At 45.6% G+C, this 12077-nt stretch overlaps 1 protein-coding gene across 3 annotated transcripts in view; it reads left to right on the top strand.

The window, feature by feature from the left end:
• Positions 1–12077, top strand: part of ESRRB (estrogen-related receptor beta) — a 180286-nt gene that overhangs the window by 136436 nt on the left and 31773 nt on the right. For all 3 annotated transcript variants that reach the window (XM_006864780.1, XM_006864779.1, XM_006864781.1), the window contains 2 exons: positions 7000–7110; positions 7523–7684. In XM_006864780.1, the coding sequence (XP_006864842.1) occupies positions 7000–7110; positions 7523–7684 (273 nt within the window). The remainder of the gene's footprint in view (positions 1–6999; positions 7111–7522; positions 7685–12077) is intronic.

Genomic DNA, 12077 nt, shown 5'->3' with positions numbered 1-12077 from the left:
AGAAAGCCTCATCTTTCTCCCGCGGAGCAGCTGGTAGTTTCGAACCGCTGACCTTAAGGTTTGCAGCCCGATTCGTAACCACTACGCTACCAGTACTTATAGACTATTCTCAATAAATGCTGTTAGCAATGTCATCATTAACATGATTGACCAGAAAGTTGTGCACAGTGTTGGGCAAGAGTTGTAGTGGTAATGATATTTATTAGTAGTAGTATTATATGGTGCAGGGTTTTGGCTCACCTCTGGTGTAATAGGGTAGGTGTGCTTCTTTGTAGTGTTGACATAGTGGGGCCAGGGCAACTCTTCCAACTGGGAACTTTTTCCCAAAAACCTTCCAGGGGGAAAACATCCTTTTTATATTTGTGTGCCTGCTTCTCTGCCCTCACTGAAGGGACCTGGAGGGCTGTCGCTGTATGCTGTCTAGTTGATCCCGGTTTATAGCAACCCTACAGGACAAAATAGAATTGCCTTATAGGGGTTTCTAAGGCTGAAGTCTTTATGGTAGCAGATGGCTGTATCTTCCTCCTGTGGCACAGTGGTGGGTTCCAATGGCTGACCTTTTGTTTGGCAGCCAAACGCTTAGCCCCTGCATCACTGAAGTTTCTTTGGAAGAGTTCAGTGTGCCATGTTAGGTGGTGGATGTGAGCTGGTCTTTCCAGCAGAGGTTCAGAGTAGGGCCCACAGTACCAATGGAAGTGGGGAGTACAGGTATGTCTGCTAGGATGCTCTAATGCAGCACATGTCAGCCTTCCATGTGCATAGGAATCCCCTTGTTAAAATGCTGATCTTGATTCCACTGGGGCCAGGCCTGAGATTTTGCCTTTCTGACAAGCTCCCAGGTAATGCTGATGCTGGTGACCCGCAGACTAGTTCTAGATGGAAAGACACTAGAGGTCATTGGTGCTCCACCCACATCTACTCAGTACTTACCACTATTCATCTGCATGCCAACCCGAGAGCTCATGATTGCCACTCTCCACTCTAGGGCTTTTCTCTGGCCATCCGAGCCTGCTCACTTAGACTTGAGCAGCTTTCAGCCAGTGACTGCCACCCAGCTCTGTCCACCAGTGGGGATATGTTCAACACTTTCTTCCAGAAGTCCTCAATGAGATTGAGTCTCAGATGCTCAGCCATAGCCAACTCAAGAACACAGGCCCAATCGGCTTCCTTTCTCCCCTTGCCTCACCATGCTCCTTGGGGTCACCTCCCAAGTTGTTGTTGTTAGGTGCCATCGAGTTGGTACCAGCTCATAGTGACCCCATGTACTTAAAACAGAACGAAACACTGCCCAGTCCTAGACCAGCCTCACAATTGTTGCCATGCTTGAGCCCATTGATGCTGCCACTTTGCCAATCCATCTCTCTAGGGGTCTTCCTCTGACCCTCAACCTTACCAAATATGATATCCCTCTCCAGTGACTGACTAGTCCTTCCTGACAATATGTCCAAAGTATGAGAGATGAAGTTTGGCCATCCTGGCCTCCAAGGAGCACTCTGGCTTCCAACACAGATCTGTTTGTTCTTTTGGCAGCCCATGGCACTTTCAATATTCTCCTCCAACACCATAACTCAAAACCATCAATTCTTCTACGGTCTTCCTTATTCACTCTACAGCTTTTGCATGCATATGAGGTTACTGAAAATACCATGGCTTGGCTCAGGAACACCTTAGTCCTCAAGCTGAGATCTTTGCTCTTGAACACTTTAAAAAGGTCTTGTGCAGCAGATTTGCCTAATGCAATACGTCATTTGATTTCTTGACTGCTGCTTCCATGAGTGTTGATAGTTAATCCAAGAAGAATGAAGTCCTTGACAACTTCATTCTTTTCTCTGTTGATAAGAATGTTGTTTATAGGTCCAGTGGTGAGGATTTTTGTTTTCTTTACATTGAGATGCAGTCCATACTGAAGGCTGTGGACTTTGATCTTTATCAGCAAATATTTTAAGTCCTCTTCACTTTCAGCAACAAGGTTGTATCATCTGCATATCGCAGGTTGTTAATGAGTCTTCCTCCAACCTGATGCCACGTTTTCTTCATATAACCCAGCTTCTCATATTGTTTGCTCTGCATACAGGTTGAATGTGTGATGAAAGAGTACAAGCCTGTCGCACACCTTTCTTAATTTAAACCATTCAGTGTTCCCATGTTCTGTTCAAACAACTGCCTCTTGGTCCATGTACAGAATCCTCATGAGACAATTAAGTGTTCTGGAATACTCATACTTCACAATGTTGTCCATGGCTTGTCATGATCCACACAGTCGAAAGACTTTGTATAGTCAATAAAGCACAGGTAAATACCTTTCTAGTATTCTCTGCTTTCAGCCAAGATCCATCGGACATCAGCAATGATATATCTTGTTCCATGTCCTCTTCTGAATCCAGCTTGAACCTCTGGAAGTTCTCTGTCAATGTATGCTTGCAGCCATTTCTGTATTCCCTTTAGTAACACTTTACTCACAGTGGATAGCAAAGATATTTTCTGATAATTTCTGCATTCCATTGGGTCACCTCTCTTTGGAATGGGCACAAATATGGATCTCTTCCAATCAGTTGGCCAGATAGTTGTCTTCCAAATTTCTTGGCATAGATGATTGAGTGCCTCCAGTGCTGCCTCACTTTCTTGAAAGATTTCAATTTTCATTCCATCAATTCCTGGTCCCTTGTTCTTTGCCAATTCCTTCAATGCACCTTGGACTTCTTCCTTCGGTATCATTGGCTCTTGATCATATGCCACCTCTTGAAATGGTTGAGCATCAACAATTTCCTTTTGGTACAGTGACTCTATGTATTCCTTCCATCTTCTTTTGATGCTTTCTGCATCATTCAATAATTTGCCCAGAGAATCCTTCAATAATGAGAGTTGAGGCTTGAATTTTTTCTTCAGTTCCCCCAGCTTGAAAAATGCTGAGCATGTTCTTCCTTTTTAGTTTTCTGACTCCAGATCTTTGTACATTTTGTTGTAATATTTGACTTTGTCTTCTCAAGCTGACCTTTGAAATTTTTTATTCAGCTCTTGTGCTTCCTCATTTCTTCCATTTGCTTTAGCATCTTTACTCTGGAGAGTAAGTTTCAGTGTCTCTTCTGACATCTATGTTGATCTTTTCCTTCTTTCTTGTCTTCTCAATGACTCTTTGCTTTCTTCCTGTATGATGGTCTTGATGTCATCCCACAACTCTTCTGGTGGTCTTTGGTCTTTAGTGTTTACTGTATCAAATCTGTTCTTCAGATGATCTCTAAATTCAGGTGGGATATATTCAAGGACATATTTTGGCTCTCATGGACTTTTCTTCAGGTCCAGTTTGAATTTGCATATGAGCAATTGATGGTCTTGTTCCACAATCTGCCCCGGCCTTGTTTTGACTGATGTTATGGAGCTTTTCCATCATCTCTTTCCACAGATGTACTCAATTTGATTTCTGTGTATTCCATCTGGTGAGGTCCATGTGTAATGCTGTCTAAAGAAGGTATTTTAAATGAACAAATCATTGAATTTGCTGAATTCTATCATGCAATCTCCAACATCATTTCTATCACTAAGACCATATTTTCTAACTACTGATCTTTCCTCTTTGCTCCCAAGCTCTGCATTCCAATCACCAGTAATGATCAATACATCTTGATAGCATGTTTGATCAATTTCAGATTGAAGAAGTTGATAGAATTCTTCTTCTATTTCGTTCTCACTGGCTTTAGTGGTTGGTACTTAAATTTGAATAATAGTGGTATTAATTGGTCTTCCCTGTAAGCACATGGATATTATCCGATCACAGACAACGTTGTACCTCTTGACTGATCTGGATATGTTCTTTTTGACAATGAATACAACACCATTCCTCTTCAGTTTATCATTCCCAGCATAGTAAACCATGTGGTCATCAGATTCAAAATAGCCAATACCAGTCCATTTCAGCTCACTACTAATGCCTAAGATATTGATGTTTATGTGTTCCATTTCATTTTGACAATTTCCAATTTTCATAAATTCATACTTTGTACATTCCATGTTCTGATAATTAATGGATGTTTACAGCTGTTTCTCTTCATTTTGAGTTGTGCCCTATCGTCAAATGAAGGTCCTGTGGGCTTTACTCCATATGCATCATCATAGTCAACTCTACTTTGAGGAGGCAGCTCTTCTCCAGTCACATTTTGAGTGCCTTCCAACCTGAGGGGCTCGTTTTCCGGCACTATATCTGGCAATGTTTCTCTACTATTCATGAGGTTTTAGTGACTATTTGGAAGTAATTCATCACTCCTTCTTCCTAGTCTGTCTTCATCTGGAAGCTCATTAAAAACCTGTCCACTATGGGTGACCCTGCTGGTATTTAAAATACCTGTGGCATAGCTTCCAGAATCACAGCAACTCACAACAAACTGACAAAGTTGTACCACAGTACAACAAACTGACAAAGAAGTGGTAGACCTTCCAAGTAGACTGCTTGAATTCACAGCCTCCTTTCCGGTCCTGCTTCTGGGGAACTCAGCTTCAATCAATGCCTACAAGAAGCCTATCAGAGGCTCAATGAACCCAGAGGAAGAGCCTCACTTAGAAACTAGATAAGAGCCAAGGGGAACAGAAAATGCAGTAACTAGGACTGTGTGCCTGGGTTGCCTGGAATCAGTCCTCGCTCCTCTTGGGCCTCTGTCAGGGCTTCTGGATTCTTACCAGGCCAGTCACGTCTGACGAAGTTAAAACGGTAATGGACCCAAATTTGTAAATGTGATTGTGCCAGAACAGGGACATTTATAGACTAATTCCCCACCAGAAACTTAGTTTCTCTCTCCGAAAACAAAGGTAGTGTGCACATTGCATAGCAACCAAGTGCCTTGGTCAGCAGAATCAGAAAGGGCCCGGCCCTGCTTAAAGATGGCAGCTGACATACCACCATGAGTGTAGGTTCCTCTCCACAGCCCTGGCAGTAGTCCAGTCTCCTACATCAGGCCCCTGAGAGGACTCACCATGCCTCTGCAGAGTCTCCCATTCACATTTTCAAATTCACCTGTGTTCCAGTTCCACTTCTTAGGCCATGCCGGAAGTGGTTTGAACCAGTCTGAAGCCCTGACCTTTATGCCATGTGATCCTGACTCAGAACCAGAATTCCAGGGTTTAGGTGACTGTACTTGTGTCACCAGCCCTGCTCTGACATCCAGGGGTGGAGAGGAGAACCCAGACCTTTCAATGCCCAGGTATTCACAGTGGAGGTGGGTCACAGGCTTGAGCTTAAATGACCCACAACGGAGGAGCTGAGCTACCTGTAAGGAGTGTTGCTGTTGCTGAGTGCTTTGGAGTTGTTTCTGACTCATAGCAACCCTGTTTACAGTTTTCAAGGAGCCACTGGTGAGTTCAAACCACCGACCTTGCGGTAGAATGTTTATCCTACAGCACCACACCAGGACTTCAGACCAAATAATTTTTAAATTGTGGCAATTTTGTATGACAAATGGTGTTATAAATTTTGGCATGAAAAAATGTTCCCCACCCCTCCTTAAGGACATCATCATTTAAGGGATTGTCCTACCTGTTTAGTAAACAAGTAGTTTACTTTCAGTTGCTCTCATTGTTCCAGAAACTTCCTTTTTTGCCCCAGTGAATCTATGTAGAGGAATGTGAACCTCTGGCCTCGAGGTTAACACAATGCTTAACCCCCAGTGCCACCAGGGATCATTAATAGCTGTCTCTCTCTGGGGGGTCCTAGTGTGGAGCTTCAGGATAATGTGCTGGATTACAAGGTCAGTGTGAACTCTTAAGTCGGCGGGTCACACCCATCAGCCACTGCTCAGAAACCATATACAGGGCGCTATAGGTCGGAATCAACTCAAAAGCACTGAACAACAACAATCTTTGGGCAAACGGAAAGCCTCATCTTTTTCCCAGGGATCAGTGGTGGGCTCGAACCACCAACCTTGTGGCAGTGTTTCATTCTGTTGTACATAGGATTGCCATGACTCGGAACTGACTCCACAGCACCTAGAAACAACATCTTAACTATGAAACAGCTAGAAAACCAGCGCAGGCACAAACAGAATCCATCCCATTGAGTCTTCCTCTTGCTCCTTCCCAAGAAAGGACTAGTTTGACTACACTGACATCTACCCTTCAGCACGCCAGGGGGATTGAGCACAGAAAGAAGGCCTCTGACCTCGTCTGCTCTGGGTCATATCACTTTCCCAGCTCTGAGAAGTGCCAGAGTGAACATCAGGCCCTGCAGAACATCCATCTGAGACTGGGAAGGTGAACCCATCGACCTTGGGAGGAAAGAATAAAAGTAGACCATCGCCCACCTTCTCAGAGGCTGAGGCAACAACCAGGGTCATCTTTGTTGTTGCTAAGTGCCATCGAGTTGGGATCCGACTCATAGTGACCCTGTACAGGGTTTCCAAGGAGCAGCTGGTGAGTTGGAACTGCCAGCCTTAATGGCCCAAACCACCATTGCAGTTTACCTTACTAACCAGCAACGCCACACCAGAAGTTTTTAAGTTAGCTCAAATATAGGGTATGTATATTCCTCTGTATATATGATCCACACAAAGCCATACAGAGTTATGAATACCATGAGAATCCAAGAATGGACCCTGCAATATGGTTGGCACTGGCCTGTGCCTAGCATTGGCATGGGTTTCTGTCCTCTCTTGGCAAGCTGATTGAACCATCCCTAACTTCAAAGCTGATCTGTAATACTGTGACTTCTCCCTTCTCCAGTACTACTTGGTAGAATGCCTTTGTTATATTTCCCTTTTAGAAACAGAAAACCTAAGGACTGAGTGTTGCTTGGAATCAATTTTGGGGGGATGCTGAATCCAGAGAGGCATGCCCAGAAGTGATAGTCATCTCTCTTAGATGATTGTCTTAGGATCGTCCAGTCACCTGGCCTGTGGCCAGCCATGAGACAACTGCCGAAGGCCCTCGCAAGGCCCAGAACTGAAATTCACAAGTCAGTACTGCACCACCAGGGATGTTGAATGACTCTTGAGACTTTCGCCTTCTCCTCCCCAACAGGTGTGCGTCTTGACCGAGTTCGTGGAGGCCGCCAGAAATACAAGCGGCGGCTGGACTCAGAGAGCAGCCCATACCTGAGCTTACAGATTTCTCCACCCGCTAAAAAGCCATGTGAGTGAATGCCCAGGCAGTTGTCTGCCTCTTGCTGGCCGATCTGGTGGAACACCACGTTCCCGATGCTGAGTGTTGGAGGGATGACATCATTGTCTGACCTTGTTGTGGGGTACTTCATGCTCTACTCAGAGCCGTTTCATGCAGGATATCACACTTGGCCCCAAATGAAGGCCCCCAGAACGTGCCCCTGACCTCCATCATCCATCTTGCAGGCTCCACTCAGCAGAATTCACCAGGCCACTTCCCTTGTAGGGATCGTTCTCAAAAGCCCAACTCACCGCCGCTGGCAACCCTGGAAAGTTAGAAAGGGGAACTTACAGACAATGTGACCTTCGTGGGGGACATGGAAACCCAACATTTCTTGCATCCTAGGCTACACCCCTGACCCTTCCCTTCTTTGTCCTTGCAGTGACCAAGATTGTCTCCTATCTGCTGGTAGCTGAGCCAGACAAGATCTACGCCATGCCTCCCCCTGGCATGCCTGAGGGGGACATCAAGGCCTTGACTACCCTCTGTGACCTGGCAGACAGGGAGCTTGTGGTCATCATTGGCTGGGCCAAGCACATCCCAGGTGAGTCATGTAACCACGACAGTGGGGGCCAGAGACCAGGAGGCCCGTGACATCTTGTTCTACCCATCTCACATATGGGCTCTTGTCTTCTCCCTGCAGATTGGAGGGGTGGTCTGGTAATGTCTGAAATGTTAGGGACTCCTCAGTGCCAGCAGCTATTCTTCTTGAAGGACCTAGAATTGATCTGAAAACTAACAAGCAAAATGGTTGCCACTGAGCCCATTCATGGCAGCCCCATGTGAAGCAATTACTGCATATTTCAGAAGTAGATTCCCAGGTGCCTCTGGGAGGACTCACACTTCTAAGCTTTCAGTTAGCAGCCAAGGGCATTTATTCTTTACACCACCCAGGGACTGTGACTTGGCTGATAGGATTTATAACAATATTCAAAGAGTAAGTTTGTTGAGCTCTTGGAGGCCGAACAGTAGTTGTTTCTTGTAGACCTTACTGGAATGATGGTGACACACAAGAATGTCACTGCACGGAAGAGTGGCCAACTTTCTTCATTTTAGAGGCAGTTAGGAATGTGGATGCAAACCGCAGACCTGTCCCTTACTTGCTGTGTGACGCTTGGGCAGCCTGGGAATGACAGTGTGGCTTCCTTTGTGTGAAATGAGCTCATGTGTAGAGCATCTACCTGGCCGGCACCGACACTAATTGTGTGTCACTTCCCTGATCTCTAAGAGAAGCTTTATGTCTCAGATTTGAGAGCGTTTCTGGTACAGAAAGTATGTGTCCCGTGTTTGAGGTGATAATGACTTCATTGCCTATGGATGCCAGCCCTTCTGTCAGCTTTTTCCTGGTTCTATATGAATGGTGTGAGCTGATTTATATTTATATTTTTATTTTTATAGACACCACATATTCTATATTAGACATGTTAGGGACCTTTCTACAGGCTTAACTCTGTATCTCCTTTTACTTGGCAACTTAACTCCTCTAGGGTTCTAGCAGAGTTCTTACCAGAGTTCGAGTCAGTTCTAACCCATAGTGACCCTATGAACAACAGAACGAAACCCTGCCTGGTCCTGTGCCCTCCTCACAGTTGTTGCTACACTCAAGCCCATTGCTGCCTCCACTGTGCCAATCCATCTCATTGGAAGTCTTCCTTTTTTTTTTGCTGACCCTCCACTTTATGAAGTGTGATGTCCTTCTCCTGAAAATATGTGTAAAATGTGTAAGACGAAGTCTGGCCATCTTGGCTTCTAAGGATCATTCTGACTGTACTTCTTCCAACACAGATTTGCTTGTTCTTCTGGCAGCCCATAATACTTTCAACATTCTTCTACAACACTAGCCCAGAGTTACAGACATCCTACCATCCTTGTAGTAACAATCCACCATGGTCCTGGATTCTCATTAGCTTGTGATATGTTTGCTATGAACTATGACAGATTAATAGCGGCTTAGCTTCACAGATACTACGTTGTGTCCCCCCACCCCCACCCCCTGAAGGTTTGTGGTAACCCAGCATTGAGTAAGTCTATCAGCATCATTTTTCCATCAGTGTGGGCTCACTTCGTGTCTCTGTGTCACTTTTGGGTCGTTCTTACAATATCCCAAACTTTCTCATCAGGCTGTTGCATACATACTAACTAGACCACAACAGTCAAGTGCCCACATCATTTTAATCTTAGCTGGGAAACCACAAACTTCGTGTGGCTCACTTGACTGCAGGACCTGGAGTCCAGCCTGCTGTCTCTCTGTGTGAGGCTCGTACAACCTGCATGATCATGCAACAAAGGTCCTCTAGGCTAGATGCCCACTATTGATGGTGTGAATCAGGAAGAATCCCTCAGATGTGAGACCCTGTGTGTGTAGCTTACAGGATGGAGACTCTGTGTAGAGAGGGGCTCAGAGAGACCAGGGCTGTGTGGGGCTGGAAGCCTGGAAGTCCTTTTGCAGGGGACTCCTTGCTGGTCCCTGGGCATGCTGACTGGGGAAGGGGGGCCAGTCCCCAAAGTCCTGGACGGGTATGCCCTCACTAAGGAGCTCAGCCTCCAGGGATTACACATTCTGTACTTTCTGAATCTGCCCTGTGCTGGTTCAGCACAGATGTGAGCCCAGGCCACAGCTTAAGACACCTCAGCCTGGATTGCTCCACTGACCCAAGGCCAAACCAGGCACAGCTTCCCCTCCCCTGCCGGCCCAGCTGCTCTCTCAGTCTGCGGCTCTGATGCAATGGCTCAGGAGCGGCTGCTGGCGGTCCCCTGGGTCACTGCTTCCTTCTTCCATCTCCCCTTCCTGGCAGCACCTCTGAGGCAGTGGACAGACTCATCTCCTGGGCACCCATTCTTCCCCATGTTGTCCCATCTCACGACTCCTATCTGTGTTCAAACCCTGAAGACAGTGAGTGGTGGTGGTGGTGGTGTGCCATGGAGTTGGTTCCGACTCATAGTGACCCTGCATAGAGTTTCCGAGGCTGTACATCTTTACGAAAGCAGAAAGCCTCATCTTTCTTCACAGCATCTGATAGATTTGAACTGCTGACCTTGAGGTTAGCAGCCCAACTTACAAGCACTAGGTAGAGTAAAGTGGAAAGTTGGAGTACAGACTTTGGAATCCCTAGACTTGGGCTCTGATCGCAGTTCTGCCCTTACTGGCCACGTGTAAAGTACTTCCTTCCTTGTCCTGGTGGCCAGTGTCCTCACCTGTAAAATGGAAATACTAATAAGATCCTCGGCCCCAGGTTGTTTCCAGAGTGTAGCACACCCAGCACAGGTAGTGAGTGCTTGATAAAAGGTGGGGCTGGTCTTGTGTGCTGGTGGTTGATGCCCATAGTAGATAAAGGCCTACTTCCTTTTTTCCTTATCCAAAGCTGAATTTTTTTTATTAAAAAATCAAATAGAGATCAGGGCTCTGCGTGTTCAAATGCTAATTTGCCTCTTTTGTGTAAATCTGTATACTGAATTCTTAAGGACAGCACTTAACAACAACAACAGCAAACCTTTCATTGGATTCATTGGAGTCCTGGTGTGGCGCTGTGGGTTAATGCACCAGACTGCAAAGCCGGTTGAACTGCAAGGTCGGCGGTTCAAGCTCACCAGCTGCTCCTCGGAAACGCTATACAGGGTTGCTATGCGTCAGAATTGACTCAACGGCAGTTAACAACAACCACCTTTCATTGTGTAAAGTAAAATGAATTAGTAGAGTTTCCAATGCAGGTAAATTTCATATTATGGGCAGTGCCAACTCAAGAGATGGATATTTTTAAACTAGTGGACTGAATCCCAACGCAGATTAGATGTAAAGTCAGCTGAAAGCCTGTTTGCTAGCCCTTTGTGGCAGAGAGAGAAAGAGAAGCAAGCACCAGCAGCAGATTGCGTAGGAACGTACCCATGTTGGCTCTGGTCAAGCCTGATTCCTGGGTAGATAAAAAGGTTTGAGCACTGCCAATTGCTTAGGGACACAACTGTGAGAACCATAGGCCACCATTCCTGAAGCACAGAAATACACCTCATGCCTCAAAGGCGACCAGCCGTTAGCCAAGGAAGGGCATGCCACAGTGGTCTTTACTGAGCATGCTCTGTGTGGAAAATCTCTTGTTAGGAACTGTGGCTGCTACAAAAAATTAGACAATTTCTACCCCATGGATCCAATTTTGGAATAAGATGTATAACTTAAAAAACAAAAAACCCAACTCTTTAGCATAGCAATTTTCAAAAATATCCAAAAGCAGATAAAAAAGTATAATGAACTCCCAGGTACTCATCACCAAGCTTCAGCAGTTACTAGCCAGGGCCAGTATGTTTCATCTCTGTTGTTAGTTGCCAGCAGGTTGGCTCATGGCAACCTTCCATCCAATAGAAAGAAACGGGTCCTGCTCCTATGTTATTTTCATCATTCTTGGTTGGTAAGCTCATGCCCTTTGTTGTGGCCAGCCTGTCTTTTGAGTGCCTTCCAACCTAGGGAATTCTATTTTTTTTGCACTGTGTCTGACAGAATTTTGTTATGAGCCATAGGATTTTTTTTTTTTTTAATTGGCCAAGGAGTCCTGGTGAGATTTTCTTGTTGTTGTTAGGTGTCATTGAGTCAGTACTAACTCATAGCAACCTTATGCACAACAGAACGAAACACTGCTTGGTCCTGGGCCAGCCTCACAATTGTTGCCATGCTTGAGCCCATTGATGCTGCCATTTTGCCAGTTCCTTGTTGGGGGTCTTCCTCTTTTTCTCTGACCCTCCACCTTACCAAACATGATATTCTTCTCCAGTGACTGGTCTCTCCTGACAATATGTCAGAAGTATCAGAGACGAAATTTGGCCATCCTGGCCTCCAAGGAACACTCTGGCTGTTGGTTCTTTTGGCAGCCTGTGGTACTTTCAATATTCTCCTCCAACACCATAACTCAAAAGCATCAATTCTTCTATGGTCTTCCTTATTCACTGTCCAG

The sequence above is a fragment of the Chrysochloris asiatica genome, unplaced genomic scaffold, assembly GCF_000296735.1.
Source record: "Chrysochloris asiatica unplaced genomic scaffold, ChrAsi1.0 scaffold00070, whole genome shotgun sequence".
Taxonomy (NCBI): Eukaryota; Metazoa; Chordata; class Mammalia; order Afrosoricida; family Chrysochloridae; genus Chrysochloris; species Chrysochloris asiatica.
This window is presented reverse-complemented; position numbering and strand designations above follow the sequence as displayed.